Source organism: Mytilus trossulus, chromosome 3 (assembly GCF_036588685.1).
Source record: "Mytilus trossulus isolate FHL-02 chromosome 3, PNRI_Mtr1.1.1.hap1, whole genome shotgun sequence".
NCBI classification, from domain to species: Eukaryota; Metazoa; Mollusca; class Bivalvia; order Mytilida; family Mytilidae; genus Mytilus; species Mytilus trossulus.
The window spans coordinates 3,132,948-3,160,601 of NC_086375.1; the positions used below are offsets into that span (position 1 = coordinate 3,132,948).

The 27,654-nt window shown below is 32.5% G+C and overlaps 1 protein-coding gene across 1 annotated transcript; it reads right to left on the reverse strand.

Annotated features, from left to right (window-relative positions):
* Nucleotides 1-225: 225 nt before the first annotated feature.
* Nucleotides 226-27,654, reverse strand: LOC134709988 (protein pellino-like). Its single transcript, XM_063570115.1, has 10 exons — nucleotides 27,510-27,654; nucleotides 22,777-22,891; nucleotides 21,383-21,512; nucleotides 16,913-17,014; nucleotides 16,098-16,295; nucleotides 14,766-14,951; nucleotides 11,821-11,919; nucleotides 5,357-5,566; nucleotides 4,428-4,543; nucleotides 226-3,905 (listed from the first exon to the last, which is right to left on the reverse strand). The coding sequence occupies exons 1-10, from the start codon at nucleotides 27,514-27,516 to the stop codon at nucleotides 3,782-3,784; spliced, it is 1,287 nt and encodes a 428-aa protein (XP_063426185.1). The 5' UTR covers nucleotides 27,517-27,654; the 3' UTR covers nucleotides 226-3,781.

Sequence of the window (27,654 nt, forward strand, 5' to 3'; positions counted from 1 at the left end):
ATCTGTGATTGCTGCTGTCAGTGAAACATTGATTGCCAAAAAGTAAGTCAATTATCAGTAACTTACAGGAATATTCCATCAAATAATGACAAAGGTATTGATGTTTTATCAAACTTTAATGATAGATTAAACCTCGATAATGATAATGACACCAACCCTGATGAAAGAAAGTATGATCACTTGGTCTCTATTCAGCCACAAAATTTGACAAAACATACACCAAATACAAAACAATTACAATACTTTAAAAAAAAAAAGTGTTATCAACACCAAGATGTAGGTACAGATGTCTTATTTAATTGTACCCCATTGATGTATTGGACATTCCAAAACAGTGGCCCATACATTATATATGAAAAGGCCCCCTGTGGAAAAAAATGTTCTTTATAATTTTGTCTTATAACATTCTTAATAATAAATAACAAATGAATACATATTTCTTATTTTTTCTAGAATTTAAAATTGATACAATAAATCATATGGAAAAAGAAGATAAAATTAATGAACAATAACAAATTAAACAACAAACAACAATACCTGATATCTAAATTGCACAATGATCATATTTACTGGCTTACAATGAAAATACCCAGAATGCAATGAAACAATCAAACATAGCAACAAGGTACCCAGAATGCAATGCAACATTCAAACATAGCAACAAGGTACCCAGAATGCAATGCAACATTCAAACATAGCAACAACGTACCCAGAATGTAATGAAACAATCAAACATAGCAACAACGTACCCAGAATGCAATGTAACATTTAAACATAGCAACAAAGTACCCATATCTCTATGTTAAAATTCAGATCATTAATTAAACTTTATTATTACAATAATTACATTCGTGCTTAGCAACAACATACTAAACATTCAAAGTTTACTTTCATAGAAAGTAACCAATTACACAAAATCCAATTCCAACGTTTACACAAAGCAATTCAAAACCACTTGATTTTAATACATACATTTAACATTTATTCACAAAGCAATTCAAAACCACTTGATTTTAAAACATACAGTTAACATTTATTCACAAACAAAATAGCTTTTCCATTATTTACAAACTATTAGAGCTAATTCACAAATGCTTGTAGATTAAAACTTTGGTTGTTATGCTTGCTTTGTTTGTATGAACGTTTGCTCACACATTGTAATAAAAATTGACCACTGCAAACAATTTAGATAGGACAGAGTTAAACCTTACTTTCATTGTCTGTCTTGTTACGTTTACATGTACAATTAGGTATTCCTTATCTCCAGAATAACATCCAATCCAATACAAGTATAATGTAAACAGGTTTAACTCCACCTATTCTATAATGCATGCAGATGTCAACCTTAATTGCAATTCTTGAGAAAATTTTAATACAAAGAAAGCAAACAGGCCAACCAAATTCTTAATTTACAAACATTAAGAAACTAGCTCTAATAAATAAGTAACTTAATGTTAGTTTGATCCATTGGCATATCATTTTAAATTCATAGATTTTTAACCTCATTCATCAAAAATATCTTCTTAGACAAATACACCTCATTAAATTTTAGGTCTGTGTATGAAAATTCAAAAATCTTAAAATCAAAGTATAAAATAAAACTCAGAGATTAATTTATTACCCTGTGCAATGTGTTGAGGTAACAACTGATAACTTAAGAGATAAATGCAGATCGTGAAATTTTAGAAAATAGTTAAGAGTTCCATAGAACCCTGTGTCTCCCATACAATTTCTGCTGACAATTTAAAAGTGAAATGTTTCTAATGGTGCACAGGGGTCAACACTTTAAAACAATGTTGCAGGGTGTACAATTTCAATACAAGCATTGTTCAATGGATATATAAGTTTCAATAATAACATTTTTCAAGGGGTGTACAAGTTTTAATACTAACAGTACCAGAAAATACCAATGCTAAGACTGACATTGTTCACATGGTGTATAATTGTTCACATGTACATTGTTCACAGCATGTGCAAATGCCAAGACTAACATTGTTCACATGGTGTATAATTGTTCATATACACATTGATCACAATGCCAAGACTAACACTCATTCAGTCAGATGTGTTAAATAACATTTAAATACTATTGCAGAGAATTAATATGGTACATTTTTATATAAATGAATACTTGTGTGTGTATTATGCAATGGAAATTCTTATCTGAGACAGATAAATGTCTTTAAATGTGACGACTTTTAGCTTAAATGCTATCTATTGCTTTCAGCTTAGAATATATCTTCCATTACTGACACATGGTTATGTTAATAGCTTTCATACTTATATGAAATTACACCATTATTTTCTGAAATGGTGTATTAAAGTTAGAGGGTCATATGGATAATTATTTCAATCTAAATTGCGAGATATTTTTCTATGGCATTATGCAGTTAATACAAGAACTTTAAAAATATAACACACTATTTAAAGCAATGTGTTTACCCTGGCAAACAATACAAAAATATAACTGTATGATATTATGCACTATACTGAAAATAACAGCACAATTATTTTGACAATACTTAAAATTTCAGTGATTGTTAAAGAGTTCATGATTTCAAATTTGTCTATCAAAGGAAGAAATATTTCAATTTAATAATTTGATTTGTTCAAGATAAAAATTAACAACACAATGTCATATGTGGATATTTTTTTCTAACAAACCTCAAAAATTTGTTTTCACAAATATTATTACTTCATTATATGAGCAGCATCGGATTGAAATCGACATTATGCAAATTTACACAATACATGGTTAACCTATTTGGTTTTGAAAAGAAGTTCAACAGAAAGTCTAGGGCTTTGTGCTATAGTTATATTATTTATCGAATGCTTAAAAACAGACCAAACCTCATTATTTTTGTTATCGTATTTCGTATATGAATGTTCCAAAATATTAATCAGTATTATGCATTTACATACCTACGTACACTTGCATAAGGTTGATTTTTATCGGACGCAGCTCATATAATAAATAATTGTCATGCATGATTGAAGAAAAGCAGCCTTCTTAGAAAGTGCAAAAAATAGTAGTTTTATATATGGTATTTAACAAATAAGTTACAATAAGATATGAATGAAAATCACAAAGTAATGCATTACATCTCTGACAATGTGTACAAAATAGGAACGAAGACAATAGATTGGCTGACATAAAAATGGCGGGAAGAATCTCATTGGGCAAGAGACAGCTACATCAAAAGCTTCAAATCAATTGATTGATTGTTGGTCTTTAAGACCACTTTCATCACTATTGGTTTTAAGATGGTGATCAGTCTTGGTGGAAAGAGCCTGTCATAGTGGTCAGTCTTTATTGGTAAAAAAAAAGAGCCTGTCATAGTGGCCAGTCTTTAGTCGTGAAACAAGCCATAATGCCAGGAGAGAACCTTTACCTCCAGCAAAAAAGCTAGTTTATACAGATTGAAGTAAAAAGGACCTGCTATGTGCAGGGTTCAAACTCACAACCTCGGTGTTGACAGGCAAGTGATACAGTGAATCAACTTCTTAGACCATTCTGCTAACGAGGCCACCTCAAACCATTTTGAAGAAATGGATAAAATTGGATATTTTTGTTTCATTTTCCTCCTGTTTTAAAATTGCATTGATTTTAAGCAAACAAATTAACATTAATTCTTTGATATCTTTATCAAAGTTAAACGTAGGAGATTATCAATTACAAACTGTTTCCTATTTCAGAATTGTTGGTAAAGAAAAACAATGTAGGATTTTCTGTATCCCTGCCTATACAGAGCAATTGGAATGAAGAGAGAGAGGTGTCAGATTATTCAATGTTGTCCTGGAATATCAACTGAATAAATGGAGGATCTAATAACGGTGTCGCACAGAATGGACAAACTGTCTGGAAACCTTGACAACCATGAGGGACAGGAACTTGTGACCAGTATCTGAAACAAACACCAAAATTATAAAATTAATGTATCAGAACATTTTGAAGAGCAGCCTAGAATAGATGGATAGTTTTTCTGAGTCAACGTTATAAAGTTGCTGGTATATACTGTATACTGTGGATTCATTTATTTTCGTGGGTACCAATTTTCGTGGATTATGGTAAACTTGCATTTTCGTGGATATTTAATTTTGTGGATTTGACGAAGTCTGCATATAAGCCTATAGAAATTTTGTTATTTGTTGAACATATAATTTCGTGGTTCACCTGTACCCACGAAAACCACGAAAATTGGTATCCAACGAATAATAATGAACCTACAAGGATATATGCATGACCCTTCCTTGCTTCTTTTTTTGTGTGTGACATTTTTGTGTAATGTATCATTCTGATTGCATATGAAGTGAATTTTTATTTAAGCACCCTCAGAATCATATATCATATATTACTCTAATGTGTCTCAAATAAACTATGTAAACAATAACTTATGAGCCATTATCTAATAAATTATTTTACTTACTTTGCTGTGTTTTTAGATGCCATGTGACCACATGGATTATAGCAATGAGTAGGAAGGTCAGAATCTACATACACACTTAGTTCACATCCCATCTTTAACTTTATAAATGGACCATCCTACAATAGCAAAAATAGATTACACAGACATCTGGGAAGACCAGATATATCACAATAAAAACAAAACAAAATTGTAACCCTTATTCTTGCATCTAGATCTGTCAGTGAAAAAGTGCAATTTTGACTCTCCAAAAATATGTCCATGTATATCATTGTATATCAACAGAAGAAAAAAATCTTGAAGAGGACTCTATCTAGACAGTATCTTGGTGTTAACTGCTAAAAATCTATTGCAAAATTTATTTGCAAAATACAGAAAAAAGACATCATCAAAATGTTGCTACTGATACTGGCTTTTAAATATTGAGAAAAGCTTCTGTCTAAGTTTCATCACATTTCATGCAGGATTGACGAAGTTATTGATGCCTAAAAAATCTTAAACCACAGACTGAACCTAACTTGATGTCACACATTTTTGATAAAGATCTACCTGATATAGTTCTTACTAGACCTAATAGAAGTTAGACTCTGAAAGTTTATTCTGATAAAATATATAGTAGAAAGGGACAAAAAGGGGGGGGGGGATAAATAGGAAGAAAAAGATGTCTGTACACTTGTATGCAAATTTGTCTGCCATTTCTTAAAATCACACAAGTTCCGGGAATATTTGACATCACAAATTAAAAAGATTTTACATAACAATCAAAAATTAAAAAGTGATTATTGCTTGACATTGAAAGCTTATTCTGAGCAAATCTAAGGTCATTCGAAGACAAAATTCAGCTAAATACCAAAAGTGAAAATAATTTTATAACAAACAATAAGTTGAAGAAAAAACAATCTTTTACAAATTAACCAATGGCATATACATACCATTAGACATAGAGGACAAGTCCTACTATCATCTTTCTGTCCCCATTCATGTTGACCGTGAACATGCCCACATTTTAGATAAACATAGGGTTGTTTATCTGCAGCACCCAATGTTCCTTTACTTGGTAAAACAAGAGTCATTAAACCTACAGGACACTGAGGACGACCAGCGTTTATAGTCTCCACTAGGTTCTCAAACTCGTGCTCGCTCTGAAAAAAGAATAAAATTGTAAATTTATGTCATCTACAAATTTAAACAATATGCAGAGCATAAGCTCCTCTTTTCGTTAAAACAAATGTCTATATTTAAGAAATAATTCATAGGGGCTTCAATATATTTAGATTTTACCATGAGCTTGATATTTATGACAAATATTTTACCTTGCGTGGGGGTAAAATATTGGCATAAAGGGACAACCCATGGTAAAATCTTGATAAATTGAGCCCCGCATGAATTATTTCTTTTACCCATTCAAGGCGTATGATGCCTTATGTCATCACCTTGGTACCGCCGTATGATGCCTTATTGCATCACCTTGCTACGGCCGTGTGATGCCATAATGCATCATGGAAAACGAAAAATACTCTGACCTACTTTCAGTTTTAATATCAGATCAATTACGTAAAGCTGTAAAGCGTACTTTACCACAATGTGTTAACAGGTTTCAATTATTAATATTATGTATAAATTTAGACAATAAAAGTCATTGGTATGTCATTTCTTCGTACTTTCGATTTGCGTTCATGATAAAATAATATGCCGCCATTTTTTCAATTTTGTTGACATGTGTAGTCAACGTGATCGCTTTAAAAAATGAAAGGTCATTACCTTACACACAAAATATTTAAACCATGTGTGTATCGCTGTTTTAAAAATTAATAATATTTACTTATGACTGTTTAATAAAAAAGATAAGCCGGTAATGGCTGTCTCTTTCTGTATCATCTTTGCATGTTGTTGTTTTACGCTCTGTTGATGATCGAAAGTTTACGGTTTTTGCCGACAAATAAATTTTACACGACCTGCAGGTGTTCTCCCAAATAACATGAATAAGGAAATCCATATTTTTATGCAGCCAATCAAATTTTTCTAGGCTAAAAGGCGGTTCTATAGTAAAATTGTAGTGAAAAACGCAGTATTGTCGTCTGGGAAAATTTTAAAAAATGTCTGAATCTTCGGATGAAGAGTTTGACAGATTTTGGCCAAATGAAGTTGATTTAGCTGCACAGCGGTACAATGATAGGCTTGAACATCTTGGGATAGGTGATTTAGATGTTGTTGATAGTGATAATGAATTTTCTGATGAAAATGACCCACTTATTGATGAGGCTGGTGACCGTCCTGCTGAAGCCGATGGGTGGCATGCAAATTTTGATTATTATGAGAGGGGATTACCATACATTTTTTTACCACGTGAAAATACTGGTCCTACCACAGTTTTAGATCCAGATAAAGAGCCTGTTGATTTTTTCTCATTGCTGTTTACCAATGCCATTTTGCAATACATCATACAGGAGACAGACAGGTATGCTAATAAACAAATTCGTGATCATCCTGATGAAAACAAGTCTCCATGGATTACACCAACTGTTGAAGAAATGAAGGCTTTTCTAGGTTTATGTTTCTTAATGGGTATCAATGTAAAACCAGACATAAAATCCTACTGGAGCACAGATGTTATGCTGGAAACCCCCTACTTCAGTAAAGTCACGAAAAGGGATCGCTATATGCAAATTATGCGGTACATCCATTTTTCAAATAGTGAGCAAGCCCCACAGCCAGGGGATCCAAATTATTCTAAATAAAACAAAATTGAATCGTTAATGGATATGTTCACAGATTCTATGGTTAGCCAGTATATCCCTAAACGACAACTTTCAGTTGATGAGGTGATGGTTCCATTCAAAGGACGACTGTCTTTTAAGCAGTATATGCCAGCCAAGCCTACCAAATGGGGAATAAAAATGTGGGCGATAGCAAAGCTAATACAGGATATGTGTCCTACTGTCAGGTATACTGTGGGAGAACAGATGGTGCAGCTCCTGGTCTGGCAAACCAAGTAGTCAAAAATTGTATTGAAAAGGCAAATATTATAGGGCAAGGGTACCATGTTTATATGGACAATTACTTCACTTCTCCCGCCTTATTTACAGACTTGTTTCAACATTTTAACACTGCTGCATGTGGTACTGTACGAACTAGATATCATTGAGATGGGAGCCATCTCTGTGGGCCCTGCTGTCAATAACGTGGGGTAAATAAGTTGTATGGATAATCTGATATGAAGCATTATTTGAAGTTATTACATAGTCTCACGTGTGAATTTAATCTAAGATTTTAAGTTAAAACTGATAAATATTCTCAATTTACTTTCATAGTATAATAGTGATATGACTGCATGATGTGAACTCATTGTTGACTTCTCTAAGGTGACTTATATGTTTAAAGGTGTTGCCCAATTGATATTTGTCACATATTTTTAGAATTATGCCTTCAATTTTTTATGACCCACCAAGTATAAAGTATGAAATATTAACGGTTCTCGAGAGGTAGAGCGGACACAATTTGTTAAGAACAACGAACCGATGGACAGACCGACGGCCTGATCTTTGACCTAGGATGCATACATTATGACACATTCTCTGGTGTTGGTTAATATATATTATAGTTGAAAATGTTTGTCAGGTATGAAAAGTATGAAATAATAACAGCTGTCCTCTCAAAATATAGCGTGGATCAAATTTGTTAGCAATGGACAGACCAACAGACAGACAGACCTTTGACCTAGGAAGTGGTACATACATCATGACACACCCTCTGGTGTTGGTTAAAATGGATGTCAAGTATAATATTTGAAATCATAACGGTTCTCAAGATATAGAGCAGACACAATCTTCACAACAGGACACAGGGTTGTCAACTGAAACCAAAGTTTTTTTAACGTTGACCTTTGACCTGGGAAGTTGTACGCCCTCTGGTGGTGGTTTAAATGGATGGCAAGTATAAACCTTGAAATCATAACGGTTATCTAGATATGGAGCCGACACGATCTTCACCACAGGACACAGGGTTGTCAACTGAAACCAAAGTTTTTGACCTTGACCTTTGACTTAGGAAGTAATAATCATGCAAAGTATTAAGTATAAAATCATAATGGTTATCTAGATATGGAGCGGAAACAATCTTCACCAAAGAACACAGAGTTGTCAACTGAAACCAAAGTTTTTGACCTTGACCTTTGACCTAGGAAGTTGTACATACATCATGACATACCCTCTGGTGGTGGTTAATATACATGTAAAGTATAAAGTATGAAATCATAATGGTTCTCTAGATATGGAGGGGACACGAAAGTGTTACGGATGGACAGACGGACGGACAGACAGACTGACGGACGGACAGACGGACAGACTGATCACTATAGGGCGACCCGTCTAAAGGCGAGGCCCTTATAAATAGGAGAGAGCTTCCTAAAGATATTATGAAGAAAAACCCTGAAGGTGTTACTAATCATGGGGACATGCAGTTTAGACAGAAAGATGCAGTGGCTGCTGTTGTATGGAAGGACAAAAAAAAATGTAAACTTAATTTCAAGCATACACGATTTCTCAGTAGGTGCAGTGCAGAGGAATGTGCAACAAGCAGATGGTATTTTTCAACGACAAGAGATACCATGTCCACAGATGATCTCTGATTACACACAATACATGGGAGGGGTTGATAGGGCTGACCAGTACATCCAGTACTATGTTTTCCAACACAAAACACTGAAATGGCCTAAAAGGATTTTCTTCACAATGATAGAAATGTTGAAATTTGATGCCTTTAGACTTTTTCTGGCTTCTCCTCATCATCAACCAGGCCCTGGTAAGAGACCAACAACCTTTTTGAAGTTTTCCAAGGCAGTGGCAGCAGGACTTATAGGTGGATACACAGGTGGTTCAGTTCGTAAAGGCCGCCCATCACTTGTCCCGGTTGATGACCGTCTTACACAGAGACACTTGCCAGGTTCCTTTGGAAATAAAAGTTGGTGCCATGTCTGTCAGATGAGAGTGAAAAACAATCAACAAGAGACACGTAGACAAACAAAATTTGGCTGTCTAGATTGTGGAAAGCACCTCTGTCTACCAGAGTGTTTCACGGTGTTCCATTCTGTTAAAAATTACTGTTAGCATGGTTCGTGTTATAGCTATGTTGTTAGTTCCAGACAATTTTGAATTTATTGACTTTACCGTTTCAATTTGCGAATTTATTTATTTATAAACTATGAACAAAACTAAAGAATAACTGATATAGGATATATTTAAAAAGATGGTATCAAGAGACATTTTAAAATTAAGAAGGAATTTTATAGAGAGATCAGGACTACAAATAGTAGTAAACTGGACACTGAAAAAAATTTTAAAGACTTGAAAAGAGGCAAGTAACAAAAAATTATAAAACTGTTATTCTTGTTTGTTATATAACCTTATAGCAGTTTAAAAAATAAATCAAAATAATAGTACAATAGTTTTTTGTCAAATATCTAATTGTTCATTTTATTTTTATTTTTTTTAAATGTATTTTTTTTTTATCTGCTTAAATTGCTATTAGGTTGCATGCCTGTTACTTTATAGTTTGAAATGAATATTTTCATGGAAGGTAATTTCCTTGACAAATACAGAGATTATTTGTTTAATCTTTGAAAAAGTACAAATTTTTATTTGTCATAGAACCACAACAAGAAATTCTGTTTTACCCAAGTGACTTAAAAACATACGGCAACGTATTTAAAAAGAGTTGTCGTCCGCCAAATTACAATTGAGTTGTCTCTCTTTAATTGTTGTTGACATAAACAACGCTTTGCAAATGGCGGATTTCAATCGCTGATACTTCTCATGTTGTCGGTCGTTTATCGTCTTCCCAATCAGTTATGTTGTTGTCATAGACATTTCATCTTATTCTTTGTAACAAAAAGAAACATAGAAAGTAAGTTGATATCTCGGAAAGGGAACAGTCAGAAGAAACTCTCCCCTTCGCAGACATGTATTTGTTAACATTCAGTTATAAAAAAAAACTCGTTCGTCATAAAGCAAAATTGTTGATATTGCTTCCGTTTCATATAGCTCTTACCACACAACAACTCAAAACAAGTAGGGTACGACTCAACCTTGAAATATTTTAACAAAAATTGATCTTAAATAGCAGTAATTGTTGTTTGAAGTTCCGAGACAATTTTTTTACGAGCACATGTCAAATTAGTCCCGGCCACGAAAGTGCTAGTGCTAATAAATCTCCAGCTATACGAACGCGCCAAAAAAACAATTCCGTACTGAAAGTGTTAATATCGACGTTTGTTTTAACAAAAAGAGGATTCTAATAGGACAAAAAGGGCAATTTTTTTTAACTTAGCGCTCTATGTGAAGGCATTACTTGCCGTTCTCATAAATAAATGCAACATCAAATTGATGCAAACTGAATAAGCGACATGCTTAAACTATTTACAAAACATATTTAGTTGGTTTCGGTGAATATAAATAACAATTGTACTTATATGTACACAAAAATGGCTTATATAACACGTTTTAGCATCGTTTGTTTACGTTTCCTTGTTGTGATGATTTTTGGCTTCACAAGCATGTATTTCCCTGTAAAATGCTTATATTCTGACGTCAGGTAACTCATTCATAAAAAGAGCATAAGATGTGCGATTATGATCGGAACAGTCTAAGCAATATATTCATATTTTACCACGGGTGTGTACTCAAAGGGTTTGAAGGAGTTCATGTTAGAATAAAAGGTTATCAAACTCATGTTTTCTAAAAAAAATCATCATTGATAGATATGTACTGTTCAGGATTAAAATTTTGTATGCCAGATGCCGGTTTCACTGTTCCATTTACAAAAAGACTCATCAGTGATGCTCAAATAAAAAACACACTTTCAATTGATTTATTTCTAAAATCTAAAGTTCTATTTCCTAAAGAAGGTCTTGGCAGAATTTTAGATGCCTTCACTAAACAACCCTTGTTCAGTTATAACTCATCTTTTAGTCTTAAGGTATTTCCCAAAACACTCTTAATATATTCAGGGATGCAACATTAACTTATATCCAACTGTAATGAATAAAGTCTCAATATGCCATCTTCACACGGAGAGGAAAATAAACAGAAGACAAAAACAAACCCGAAATCTTAATAATTATATATTATATATTTTTTTTTACATTGAACTCAACTTACAATGCAAAACCACATAATTTTAAATCGTTACAGGTAAAATGATAGTGTGGTTTGCACATATAGGTTTAGATCAAAATTACGACCAATGATTATATCTATTCCATTAGTTTCAGCAGTTGCTGTTTTACATACAGATTCATCAGATAAGTGGACTTGACTGTACAGGTTCCAAATTATGGTCATGCTTCAGTAGTTGATGTATAAATACTTTTTTTAAGATAAATTGTCATAAAAATACAAACCGGAGATGCATCTAATCCCATCGCAGATCTCCATAGTAACGTAGCTCCACAAAGGTCTATCAGAGTACCGTCATATAATATATTGTCTTCTTCTGTAATCTATAAATAGAAACAATTATGCTTAGTCATCAATTTTTTGCTGGTGCATTTCATGCATCCATTAAAATTTACAGTATTTAAAGGTACTTGTAGTTATAATAATTTTCAGAGGCAAAATGATTGTGGGATTGAAGAATACATGATACAGAAAGTTTAAATACACGATTGGACCTTTTTATAGTACACAGCTGAGATCTATTTTTGTTAAAGTTTGTATCTTTGTGTTGTTATTTAAAGAAATGGATGTTAATGAGAGATCTATTAAATTTATTTTCACTCAGAATGACTTCAAATTCGACATATTTTATAGATATTGCTCTATTGTTTTTTTGGTTTTTTTTTTACAACATAATTAAATATTTATTTCAAATATTGGCTTGTTACAATATCCTTCAGGAGTCCAAGCTCCTCTTGAAGTTCCCTGTTATAATCAACTAATCACTCAGGGTAGTGAATAGTTGTAAAATACATATTACATTTGTATATCAAATATATATTTATAGATTATCGTTGATTATCTCAACGAGATTGATTTTCTCGCTTGAGCTGGAACAGCGAAAGTGAGAAAAGCAATCGAGTTGAGATGACCAATGATAATCTTTTTATCTCTATTTTACCTATGACGACGTTGTCAATTTCAATGTCAATTTCGTTAACAACGCCACATGGCCTCCTTAGTTTCTAGCAATAATTTTTCCATATCAAGCGAGAAGCATGATATGAAAATTATCACAAAAAAAGATCAAAGGAAAAATGCACAAAATAGCGATAATAAATAATATCACTAAGTATGACTATTCATATGTTTTCTAATAGTTGCTAAAAAATTACTTTTAATTTTCAAACATACTCTTCTATTGAACTCATTAAGAAAAATTGAGAAAACATTGACATTTTTCGTCTTTTGATCAGATATGTAATAGGCTTTGTAAATTGAAAAACCAACAATTGTTAAAAAATAATTAAAGTCAAAATATTATTCGTCAGAAGTTTTATATCCAAATACCAAGTGTCTTAGTTTTATCTTAAACATTATTTTACTGTTCTTTAAAACTTGATCTATTTTATTCCAAAAAAGTTTAAATACGGACACAGTATAAAGAAGTGATCATAATCCTCTTCCTGTGTACAAAAATTACAAGAGCTATTGGTTACAATTTTCCACCTGCATAAAAGCTTCTTTGTAGGTAGAATATGTTGTAGTAATTTCCATCTGAAAATTTTAAGTTTATTTTCTTTTAAATATCTGAATAAAAAATTGTTTAAATTGTTTTGATATAACACATCATCTATATTAAATATACGTAGCCATTTTTTTGGTCCAATAGCTGGTTCAAATTTTTTATTTATAAGAGACTTGTATAAAAGTTTATTCAATAGTGATTCTAATTTTATAGGTAATCCTTCCAATATAAATTGGTTTCTTTTTATATTTACAATACTTTTTATAGAGTTTTCTGATTTTAAAATTACTGCCCAATCTTTTGGTATTGATCTCTTTACTAAATTAATTTCAGCTATCCAGTTTGATTTATTATTTAGTTTATTTAAAATGATGTCTTGAGAAATACAGCCTTTTTCTTTTATGATATCAAATATTTACATAAATAAGATCGCTTTTAATCCAGTTTTTGAAAAATATAGCTTTATTTTCAAATTTAATAAATTTATTGTTCCATAATATTTGTTTTCTTATATCTGTAAATGTATCTGGCTTTTTTGTTAGACCTCCACCAGTTAATTTCCAACATTTTATGATATCTTTATAAAAATCTGGGATGTGTTTAATGCTTTCGTCTGGCTTATCCCCACTGTTTGTCTGAAACACTAACCGATTTGACCCAAAATTATAAAAATAGTGCTGAGGTATAATTTTCCAACCTCCTTCACAATCATTTACAAATCTTTTTACCCAACTAGCTTTTAAAGCAGTGAAATAACTCCTTATATCTATCATATTTAATCCCCCCTGTTCATATGGACCACTAATTGAATTTCTTTTTACTTTATCTGGTTTATTATCCCAAACAAATTTAAAACAACTTTTTTCTATTTCTTTTAAATATTTCTCTGGAACTATGCAGGCAGATCCCACAAAAGTAAAAATGGGCACAATTAGTGTTTTGATTATCAAATTTTTTCCCAAAATAGTAAGATTTCTTTTTTGCCAAGAACAAAATAATTTTGAAATAGATATTGCTCTATTGTTAAAGACTGTATGTTGCTTATGTTTTATTGTTTATCAAAGATATTTTACAACGGGTAACTGCTTGGAAAATATGAAAATGCTGTTCTTAATCTTTTCAATTACTTAAATCTTAAAATACCAAAATAACTTGTATTTTTTTTATTTGATAACAATAATGATCTAAAATTTTCAAAACAATATCATTCATTCTAACTTGTGTGCATTGGTCTGCAAATAGTATAAGTTATTATTCTAGATGAACAGCCTCAATTTCAAACCTGATTACTCTTTAAAGGGGCTGATCTTGATTCTCTGAGTGGGATACAACAGCACCACCAACGGATATCTCTCCCCACACGCCAGGGGAGGCAGTGGCTTTAAACCCACAGTGAGGCTTCATTTCTTACCTGATTACTCTTTAAAGGAGCTGATCTTGATTCTCTGAGTGGATACACAGCACCACCAACAGATATCTCTCTCCACACGCCAGGGGAGGCAGTGGCATTAAACCACCATGAGGCTTCATTTCTTACCTGATTGCTCTTTAAAGGGCTGATCTCGATTCTCTGAGTGGATACACAGCACCACCAACAGATATCTCTCTCCACACACCAGGGGAGGCAGTGGCATTGAACCACCATGAGGCTTCATTTCTTACCTGATTGCTCTTTAAAGGGGCTGATCTTGATTCTCTGAGTGGATACACAGCACCACCAACAGATATCTCTCTCCAAACACCAGGGGAGGCAGTGGCATTGAACCCACCATGAGGCTTCATTATAAAAACACCATTTGTTGTTAAACCATCTATCTGTTCTCCCAAGTACCACTTTACTGCCTTTTCCTAAAATTGATTGACATTGGTTTCATGAAGACATTAAATATTACAATATATTAACAAATATTGTATATTAACTTTTGCAAAATATAAAACGCATATTTTGAATTTTGATGAACATTTCTTAAAATGGCAATAATCAATCTTCCACTGTTGTCCATTTTAAATATTGCAATTATAAATATTACACGCAAAATTTTGTGAATTTACAAATTAAATTAAAGAACCTTAGTGAGCACGCTCAGATATCCCACATCCCTAAATTGTCATTGGAGAAATTAAATAATAAGTTCAAGAAAAAAAATTGTATAAGAAAAAATATTGAATAATAATTTCCTGTCAATATGCACATCTACACAGTACATTGAAGTTCAAAGGGGCGTAACTCCTAGAAAAAAAATGAATCGTAATTTCCTGTCAATATGCACATCTACATAGTATGTCCTTATTATCTTAAAAGGTTGCATGAAATTCTGTAGTGTAGTTTCAGAGGAGTTGCGATGACAAACTGTTGCAGTAGAAAATTAAAGTTTATAAGTTCAAAACAGTGTAACTCCTAGAAAAAAAGTTGAATTGTAATTTCCTGTAGATATGCACAATTACAAAGATGGTCCTTATTATCTAAAAAGTTTTCATGAAATACTGATGTGTAGTTTCAGAGGAGTTGTGATGACAAACTGTTGGTTGCAGTTATACATTGAAGCAAATAAGTTCAAAGAGGCGTAACTTCTAGAAAAAAAATTGAATCGTAATTTTCTGTTGATATGCAAAACTACATAATATGTCCTTTTCATCTAAAAATGTTTCATGAAATTCTGTTGCGTGGTTTGAGAGGAGTTGGGATGACAAGAAAAAGGACTGACAGACAGAATAACGGACAAACGGACGGACATGTCAAAAACATTATACCCTCTGCAAACCCATTGCATGGGGTATAATTAGCCTGCTCTGTAATGTCTCCTTACTGATTGTACCATTGCTGATAACCTTCCTTGAGACCATGCGACAAAGCTGATCATGCCTGCTCCATCTCAAAGCCTTGATAGAAAAAGTAAGAAGCCACTGATCAGTGTGATGTAGGTGTAGGGTATATACTCACAACAATTTTTTAGATAAGTTCTCAACCCAATATGATTTCAGATGTAAACCTACCCCTAAGAAAATATTGTTGCCAGAATCAAATCCTGCAGCATAGATTCTAGCAGTACATGGTGGATCTCTATCAACAACAATTCTACAAGAAAACCGTGATATTGTACTCTGTGTTATATTATCTGTAGCCAGCCTCTCATTTCCAGGAATGGTATCCATGACAACAAAATCAATTGGTGTTTCTGATGATCTCCCGATCTGCAATAGAAATAATATATCAATGATTATCGTAAAGGTACCAAAACATTACATACTTTTATTCAATAAATATGATTGATTATTCTTTGATTCTAAAGTAAGAAAATGCATTTCTGTTTTGGGAAGATTACAAGAAAATTACAACAAGAATTACAACTTAAAAAAAACAACATTTGTTTGTTTTTATAAAAGTATTCTGTGTGATTAACATCTTATTACAATTTTTTGTATCTGTTGTAAAAATGAAGTAAATAATAAGTATGATAAGTCTAGAAATATTATGTTATGATATTTCTTCACTACAGACAAATTTCAGTATTTATAGCGTGCGGCTTGGCAAACTTTTTCAATAATTAAAATTAAACTGTTGAGAGTGGAGAAATAATTTTTATCCATGCGTTTTAAAGATTTGCAGAAAGTTCTTTATATGGACATCAACAGACTTGGTCATCTTTTTCATGACGTCACAATAGGAAAATTCAAAAGAATCCAACAAAATTTGCTTCATGATTGAATTTGACCAATCATTTGACAAGAACAGATATATCACTAGTGCATGTAGTGAGGAGAAATATGTGAAAATAGCATAAAATTAAAGAAACAAACATTCAACTGACCTGAAACATATCTGTGTCGGCATCATGTTTGTATTCCACTATCACAGCCTGGTTTCTAGACAAGGTGTATGTCACAGAGTGTTGATGTAGATCTTGTACTGCCTTTAATGGGGATAAAATATAAACATGATTAATGTTGTTAAGTATGTTAATAACCAATTGATCTTTATGTACAGCTAGTATACTAAATAAGACAAAGATAAAGGCAACTACTTTCAGTTTGAAAACTGTAAGCTGCCCTCTAGATGTCATTTGATTATTTATGTGGTTGTATTGCTGTCTTATAAACATGGTCTTACCAGAATTATTTGATTATGAAGCTAGTTAAATGAAATTATATTTATAAAATGTTTTCTCTTCAGTGAAGTCATGTAAGTTATATCAGGTATACAAATGAATATGAAAATAATTTTTTTTGTTGCATTTACATGTATTATTAATCTTTATATATACGTACACACTTAGTACCTACTGTAAGATCATAAAGTAACAAAACGTGATCTAAATGAATACATTTTCAATAAATGTGGTCTACAAATTATGCTTGAAAAATTTAAACAAAAGAGTTTTTATTTGCGACAAATATTCAGTTGCAATTTTCACAATAATAAAACCATCCCAAATATTTCTGAAGATAGTTTTAAGTTTTTATCAAGATGAATACTGGCATTAGCTGGTGATTTTCTCTGACTCTGTGAGTCATTAACAGGGTTCTCACTTAGGTGAGTCCATGAGTCCTGGACTGGTAGAAATCAGTCTGAGCTCATTATTTTCAAAACTGGTGAGTTCAAAAATATTTATGCTCTGACTCTGTGTGTTGTTAATAGGGTTCTCACTTAGGTGATTCCATGAGTCCTGGACTGGTGAAAATCAGTCTGAGCTCATTATTTTCAAAACTGGTGAGTTCAAAGATACATCAAGATAGAAATATTTTGTATGAACTAAACACACATATCATTATTTTAGCAAAAGCTTAATAAAAGTAATCTGAATTTAATGTCATTTAAATGCTCTATCAGGTCATGGACATGAATATCTTCTTACTGTTGGACTAACCACATCAAAAAATGATAAGTCCCTGCATTTGCCTTCAAAAATCCTTAATGAGAACCCTGATCAATACATTTAGAGAGGGATAGGAGGGGTCCTGATCCTGGGCTTATAAACACGAAATCCTGAGGTCCCAAATTTAAATAAACAGCCAATCCAGGAATCCAGATAAAGGTACTATCCCCCTAATTTTACATTAGGCATGTCAATCAGAGTGATTACTTCATTAAGCACAACCTGAGTGATTGTTTCATTAAGCACAACCAGAGTGATTATTTCACTAAGCACAACCAGAGTGATTGTTTCATTAAGCACAACCAGAGTGATAACTTTACTAAGCACAACCTGAGTGATTGTTTCATTAAGCACAACCAGAGTGATTACTTCACTAAGCACAACCAGAGTGATTGTTTCATTAAGCACAACCAGAGTGATACAGTACGGGTAGGGACTTATTTTTATGGATGTCTTAATCCGTCTAGTCGGATATGAATAATCGGACATTTTTATGGTAGGTAGTATGGTCATTAATCAACAAATCCAGGTGTGATTGGCAATATATTTGTGTCCTTTCATCTTAATCCGTGCTGCTAGAATTACGGTTCACTGATTTCAGAATCAGGTTACCTGTAATTTTAACCTCTCAGTCAATTTATTGATTACATCGTTTTTGACATAAAATATTTTTACAGGTGAAGTACTGGAGACAACTTTGTTTTAATAAAAATAGCCTATTTTTTTAATTATGGTTTTTATATTTCAACTGCTATTTATTTTCTAATTTGTTCCTCAAAATTATTTTTGTTCTATGTTCTTTGTTGTTTATTTTTTGTTTTTTTGTGTATCTGTTTATTTATTTGCATAAAATTTCAAACATAAATATTTTTACATGTATTCTATTTCTGGAAGCTTACGGTTATTTTTGTTTTACTCGTAAATCCATTAGCAGAATGCTGTCTCCAGGGTTAGTTTGAAGCGGCCACATGCAAAATATTTCTATAATATGTATTTAATATTCAGTCTGTGTTGGGTCAGTTCCGAGATAAAAAAAAAATATAATTACAGTGAGCAATACTTGTATATTATTTAGTAGCTTGCTGATTCTTTGTAGTTTTTACTTTTTACTTTTTACTGTAAACAATTTATTGTCCGAAACTTCAAAGTTGGAGATGTATCAATAAAATAGAACGCAAATAATAACACTAGAAGAAGATATTGATTCTTCCCGGACATAAGTTTATTTTAAGATTTCCGTGTTTGTTCATTATGCTAAATTTATATAATTGATCTGCATTTGGGGGTAGGGAGTAAATAGGGTCCGGATCTCGAAATCCCGGGCTTAAAAACACGGTCCCAAGGTCCCGAATTGAAATAAATCAAAATCCCGACATCGCGAAAAAAAGAATTCCCAGATCACTATAGTGTAAATCCCGAAATCCCGAACTTAAATTAATTGTGTAATATTAATTTACGCACAATCCATGTAAAAAAGGAAACTTGTATGTTATATATTTAACAGCAATTTGTAAAGAAAAATTTGCCGTGAAAAGATAATTCCATGATACACATATTAGTGATCAACAGCGTGTGCACGTGGTTGAACTTTAACTTGACTCCACTCACAATATTATTGAATGCTAATAAAAGATGATCGATTTTGTCCACTGCACGAGATTTTTATATGGCGGGAAATGTCGTAACAGTAAACTCAGGTGACCTTACTGAACTACCGTGGGAAAATCCATTCATGATTAATTATGATGTGGAATGATTGACAGTATTGTGCGTTAGTTTTGAGGCTCTTGATCGATTGACCAGAATAGAAATTTAATTGATTTACATACATGTAAAATCAAAACAAGATTTAGTCTTCTTTAACTATTTTTTGTTTTATTTTTATCAGTCATTTCCCGGATTCCCATTTAAATATTCTACTTTGGAGAACTCCTTTAAACTTCTGAAATAATACAACATCGATTTAAAAATTCTTACGGACTGCGCGAGCTATAGAATGACTAGAAGTACGACGAAAAAGTAAAGACAGCTGATCATGACTAGTACGATTAGCCTTCAACCCCATTGGGGTATAAATGTGCATTTATTTAATAAACTATATAAGGTTAAATTTTGATTTTCGTGTATCGATTCGTAAAATATATTTATAACAAAAACTCCGGCGATTTTCATAAAAGAGTCAAGACATGAAAATAGAAAGGCAATATCTCGAATGTCAACAATTTTTTGTAAAATAAAAAATAGGAATCGAAATATGATCACGGCGTTATAAATGTTGTATTCAAAGAAACCAATTGTTTGACTTTCAAAGAGATTAACGGGAAATATGTCAAAATAGAAAGCACGAGTGATTTGTCTGACCAAAATGTTTTACTTGCGAGAAATGATTGACAGGTGTGAATTGATGTAAAGGCTCCGACGGGGAAAGTTGTATCAAAAGGAAAATAACTTTATTCACAATGCCTATACATATTTTATAAATACGATATGTTGGCCTTATACTTAAAATTGTGTTTCTAATAATAACATATAAAGGAACAGGACGTTTAAAGGGGGAAATAATATAATCATCAATGAAAACTCGTATAATTTACGGGATTGATGTCTCAACAATTTGATTCAAACTTCGATTGAAAACAGTCTTGGTTGTTATTAGGCTTATTATTTTTATTTAGATGAAATATTTACGGTTTACAAATACAAATACAAAATATTTTATTGGCACAAAACTATTATAATAATTGGCAACACAATATATTGTTAAAAATCGTCTTTATTTCATTTTCAAATTATAAAAAAAAAAATTCCACATTCATGATATTTAATTTTAATTTTAATTCTAAGTATTTAATTTTAAATTTAAATTCTAATATCTAATTTTAATTTCAATTCTTTCTCTTTGAATACAAGACAATATTTTACATTTATCTATTCTCCATAAATACAAATATATCTGTACAGGTAAAATTTAATTCTAATCAAGCTGGTTCAGATTGATTTACGACCTTCCACTTGGATATTGCACAGCAGGTGTTTATTACTCTGGGACAACTGTCCGACCAGTCTGACATCTAGACGGATTAAGGCTTCCATAAAAATAAGTCCCTACCTGTACTGTAACTTCACTAAGCACAACCTGAGTGATTGTTTCATTAAGCACAACCAGAGTGATTATTTCACTAAGCACAATCACAGTGATTACTTCACTAAGCACAATCACAGTGATTATTTCACTAAGCACAACCAGAGTGATTGTTTCACTAAGCACAACATGCATAAGCTTGGGTTATCTGTTTACACATTGTGTGTACTCTAATTACCTTAGCGGAATGCGGGTTTTTAACAATATGTTTACAGAATGGTTTTACTCCATTTCCTATCTCTTGTAAGTGTGTCTTTAGTTACCTTAGCGGAATGCGGGTTTTTAACAATATGTTTCCGGAATGGTTTGACTCCATTTCCTGTCTGTTTTTTATGTAAGATAAATTTACTCTTTCTTCTTCCTTTGTCACCGCTAGGTAAGTGACCATTGTAACTAAAACAAAACAATTTAAAACAAATATAACACATCTTATCTAAACAATTTAGACTTTACTGATTAACGTAATTCATATATATTCCACAGGTGATATAGCAATTTACTGCTGGTTTTTTTTACATAGAAGATCTTTTTTTTTATAATTTCATGAGTCCATAGCAATTTTTCAATTTACCAATACCTTTCATCAATTACAAATTGCAACTATCATAGATGTGGTGCTATGATGATGAAATTAAAAAAAAAATCAGCTAAGTTTGGAACACTAAAATCAGGGGTATTTGTCTAACTAGTTGAACAAACAAATGCAAACTTGAATCTAAGTTTGTTTGCCCCCTTACACTTTCACATCTGTCACATTCTCAGCTATTTTATTGGTTTTGTGTAAAATGATTTTGCAATAAAGTTGCAGCTATTATATATTGAAGTACATACAAGTATGTTGTTTTCATCGTTTTGCAAATTTAAAATTAAGTGACATTCTCCATGTTCTGACAACATTTTATGAGTTGAATAAATTTTAATTATGTTTTGGTTATTTGAATAATAGTTGGGTGTAAAGGTGTATTGTATATACCTGAAAACTTCACATGTACTTATAATGTAAATGATCTATTTGTTAATAAAACCTAACCCTTTCTCCATACTTGGTGTAAGATCTAAGGGCTCTTGTTGAAGGGGAACTTTGTAAAGGTGTTCCTGTGTGAACTTTACCCTAAGACAACTAGCTCTCCATATTTGGTGTAAAGTCTAGGGGCTCTAGAAGGGGAACTTTGTAAAGGTACAATGTATTCCTCCTAAGACAACTAACTCTCCATATTTGGTGTAAGGTCTAGGGGCTCTAGAAGGGGAACTTTGTAAAAGGGGTTCCTGTATAAACCTTACCCTTATAAGACAACTAGCTCTCCATACTTGGTGTAAGATCTAGGGGCTCCTGGAGGAGTACTTTATCAAAGTGTTCCTGTGTGTGTTTACCTTATCCTTACTACATTTTTGTAGCTCTCTATATCTGGTGCCAGATCTAGGGGCTCTGGAAAGGGAACTTTGTAAAGGTGTATCTGTGTGAACCTTACCCTTATAAGACAACTAGCTCTCCATACTTGGTGTAAGATCTAGGGGCTCCTGAAGGAGAACTTTGTAAAGGTGTTCCTGTGTGTGTTTACCTTACCCTTACTACATTTTTGTAGCTTTCTATATCTGGTGCCAGATCTAGGGGCTCTAGAAGGGGAACTTTGTAAAGGTGTATCTGTGTGACCCTTACCCTAAGACAACTAGCTCTCCATACTTGGTGTAAGATCTAGGGGCTCTTGAAGGAGAACTTTGTAAAGGTTTTCCTGTGTGAACCAGTTTTTCACTTGATATATCAGCAATGGCAGCTGAAATAAAAATAAATATAAAAATTAAAAACTAATTGTTCAGAAAACAATTGAAGGATCTCCACATCAAAGTTATTAAAAAGAATCTAGTTTGGTTTATTCAATGTTAAATTGGCATCCAATTATAAGTTTCTTCATACCATGTTATATCAATCATGTCAATAGGATAAATGGTTTCCATCTATTTTTAAATGAAGGGAGATAATGTGTTTCTTCCGGTGAAGTAAATGTCATTTCCAGGTCTAATATGATAGCTTCTTTCACACTGATTCCAAAACTAAATAGTTTCTATTCTGTATACTTTTGTATGTAGAACGGGAGATAATTGGTCACTTTCTGTTTATCGAAAGTCCTTTCTAGTCTTGAGTTATAAGTGTATGTGTCTATATTACAAAAGATATGGATTCCAAATACTTTTATATGAAAAAAGTGTCAAAATAACTTCTCCCTGTTTTTCTTAAGGTCACTTCCAGTTGTCATTTTCAAGGTCATTTGTCACCTTACCTTTTCAGTGCAGGGTGCCAGTGGAGAGCAGAGCACTTTTTTATGATAGGAGAAGGCACTGCTCATTTGTTTGTCTACATCCCTGCGTGTATCACGAGTTTACATATTTTTTTTTACTTTATATATATTGTAAATAAAGATGCATAAGTTGTTGTTTTAATTATTTATTCTATAAAATTTGCATAAGAAAAGTCATTCATACTACATGTTCATAAAACATGGCAATACACATTCATACTATTAACCAAAAGAGGCAAAATAAACTTACTATTCTCCCCACCCCCTCTCCTTCCAAAAAAAAGAACATAAACTAAACATCTTATAGTTTACCATACATGTAAATGACAGAGTAGTTGTATTTCAAATTTTTCATCTAGAGCTTGGCCCTCTAAACCTTTTTTCATTGTGTTTAGGAATATATTATTTAGTGTAGCGCCATCAAGTTGATTTGTGATGAGAGTTTTACTGCACACTTCCATTTATGTAAGTTAATAGCATGACACCATCCAAACATTATGACAGTTAACAAATGGAAGTTTTTAACGACCTTGACTGGCTATACAGCCCTTGCACGGTCGGTTATGACAGTCTTATTTCTTTCTTGAATGTGTATAAAACATGGATTGCCAATTGCAAAGGTATGATTATCAAAAATAAAATGCAATTTATTTTTTTTGTATGTTCAAAGACAGTTAATATCCTTAAGGTCTCATTCTTATATAATTTTGTATTCATTTGGTTATTTTTTCCTCTTTCATTTGTGTTTTAAGTGCTAGATAATATTTTAGGAGCACAATTTTGTAATAAGCTTTTTTAGGGGAAGTAACTCCATAAATAATTTCCAGCATGGTTACATCTGCTTGTCACTCACAAGTTGAGATGGACGATGTTTCTGTGAAGGCATAGTTTTATTTTGATTACTTCAATTCAATTCTAAATTCATGAAAATCTTCATGCATACACTCTTCCATTGTGACTTTGAGATTGAAAATAAAATGCTGACACATTCATTATATTTATGACAAAAAGGTACATTGTCTTAATGAAATTACCTAGTAATTAACACAATTTGAAGTTATCCACAATAATTGATTTTAATGACATGATTAACCTCGTTACCTGGGGGCAATCACCAGGTGTCATATATGTAATTTAACTTCTGATAAGAAATAGATGAAACAAAAAGCAATTTTACCAAAACGACACAAGGGTTTTTCGAAAAAACAGCGTCAGGGCAGAAAGGCACAACTGAGGGCACACAGGGCACAGCTTAAGGCTCCCAGGGCGCGGCTTAGGGCACCTAGGGTGCGGCTTAGGGCCGCCAGGGAGTGGCACCCTTTTATTTTGGGCTAACAAGACCACTGCTTTTGTAAAAGATCATATGGCTTTATAATGAGCCAAGTTTAAGTTATATTCAAATAACCTTACATGTATATAAAAGCATTTAAGGGGCACTAACTTAAAACTATGAGATGGCCCATGCCATTAAATTGTATCAGACCAAATGTAACATATATCCTCATTACAATAAAGCAAACATTTTGCACTTGATTTTTTATACATATCTTTCAAAGGGTCGGAAAAATGCAAAAACAAGCAAAAGTCACAATTTAGTGACCTTTGACCAAGACCTCATTTTCTAATTTAGGACCTAGGGGTCTCAAATAAAAAAGGCTCCAGGGTTATATGGTTTACGGTTTATGAGTTTAAAAAACATACCAACAAATTTATTTGGTAAAGGAAGATAACTCCTATAAAATCTCACTGAATAATTAGTCAAAAAGTCCTAAGGGTGTAACAAACCATTTGTAAAAAGATTTTTTGTTACGAAGGAGATGCACACATTTGATAAACAGTGATAAGGCGATAACCCTTACAACAAAATGTACAAAGAAAATTGTTCGTCTTAGCAGGGTGAAATTTAAAAGCGCATAAACTGCAATATAAGAAATATCTAAGGGACATATTGTGAGACAAAAATTAAAAATGTGGTGAAAAAAACATCCCTGAAGAAATACAGAATAGTGGAAAGACTTATTATAGAAAAAAGGAAAAGAAAAGGAAAAACAGTGCAGATACACAATTTATTTATTAGATGTAATTGGCTTTGAGTTAGATAATTTCACTACCCCTGAACAGTGAAATCTATATAGCAAACAGTAGAATTTTATAACATAATCTGAAAGATGAAACCTTGAACTTTATAGGAAAAATACTCCCACTGCTGGGGAAAATCTGTGAAGAAAGTATCAGTTCATTATGTTAAGCCATTATAACAGCATTTTTTCAACTATAATAGAATTTGCAGCTACATGTAAATAATAGCATCAAAGGCATAAACCTTGCTACTTAAAAGAAGCCAAAAATTTTTTTTTTTTTTCAATTTTACTAATCAAAAGGTATTATTTAAACCTATGTGTTTAAAATTTTGGTAAAACTACAAAATCAAAATTTGCGACAAAACTTCTAATTGCTACTCAAACCAGTGATTTAAAATTCACTTATTTCAAATAGTCTCTGACTGTTTATCAGTCTAGTAAAATATAGGAGGGAACTCAACACCAATTCATTTTCAATAATTGTTTAAAATGAAAAGATGTCACTTGATCATGTTGATGACAGCTTTTCTTTGTTTAGTAAACTTTACATTGAATATGATGTCATAACATAAACATTTTTAAATAACGTCACACAACTAAAATCCCTAACAACAGAACCAAAATAGGAAATGATTTGTATACCAGTTGTATGGGCCATTGCCAATTATTGTAATTGTGTTTGTGCCAATAAAATATTTGTATTTGTATTTCCATTTCTTTTCTTAAATATATATATAGTTGACCTATTACTTATAGTTGAAGAAAAATACAGTAGACCAAAACACAAAAACTTAACACTGTGCAATGAACACGGTCGAATAAAACCTGCGCGACTGACATTAAGCTCATAAAATATTTCCATACACCAAATATAGTTGACCTATGACATATAGTATTAGATAATAAGACCAAAACTCAAAAACTTAACTTTGACCACTGAACCATGAAAATGAGGTCAAGGTCACATGACATCTGCCCGCTAGACATGTACACCTTACAATCATTCCATACAACAAATATAGTAGACCTGTTGCATTTAGTATGAGAAAAACACACCAAAACACATAAACTTAACTTTAACCACTGAACCATGAAAATGAGGTCAAGGTCAGAGGAAACCTGCCAGTTGGACATGTACACCTCTCAGTCCTTCCATACACTGAATATACTACCCCTATTGCTTATAGTATCTGAGATATGGACTCGACCTTGCAAGGTACGCACTATCAAATATAGTTATCCTATTACTTATAATAAGAGAGAATTCAACATTACAAAAAATCTGAACTTTTTTTTTCAAGTGGTCACTGAACCATGAAAATGAGGTCAAGGACATTGGACATGTGACTGACGGAAACTTCGTAACATAAGGCATCTATATACAAAGTATGAAGCATCCAGGTCTTCCACCTTCTAAAATATAAAACTTTAAAGAAGTAAGCTCACTTCGCCGCCGTAGCCGCCGGATCACTATCCCTATGTCGAGCTTTCTGCAAGTTGAAGGCTCGACAAAAATGATTCATACAGATTTTGTCCCCTTTCACAGTGGATCTCATTGGGGTCAAAGCGTGACACTGGATTGCCTATTTTTTGTAAGCGTGACATGTCATGCACGTGAAAGTCAAATTATTATTATATACCGCGAAAACAGGAAATGAAGTCTTGCAGGATACAGGAAATACAAAAAAGAAAGAGAATTGCTTGTCTACATTGTGTAAGCGGGATACTGGTATCTGACAAAACAGGAAGCGGATCGGGTATCGGAAACCCCCCCCCAAAAAAAAAAATGCCTGCCTCATATTAATTACGGTATGTAAAATGTATTTCTATTTGTGTCTTGTAATTATAAGAATTGTTGCGTTATGATATTATGTAACTTTTGATTTTTGATCCTTGGAAATCATAACCTCATGTGATGTGCAGTGTCTTTTGTGTAAAATTTAACTTTTGTTCAATATTTTCAGGTGGTTACAGATTTTGATTGAGACTATGGTAACAGCTGTGGTCACATTTACCATTCATTATTTTACAAGCCAGTTTGTATGCTGTTATTTTCCATTTCTTATCAAAGAACTGTTAAATTTTGAGATAGTGCCATCACTTTCACTCATCAACTTCGCTTGTTGTTGTTTCCTCAACCGGAAGCACTTAAATCCAGTA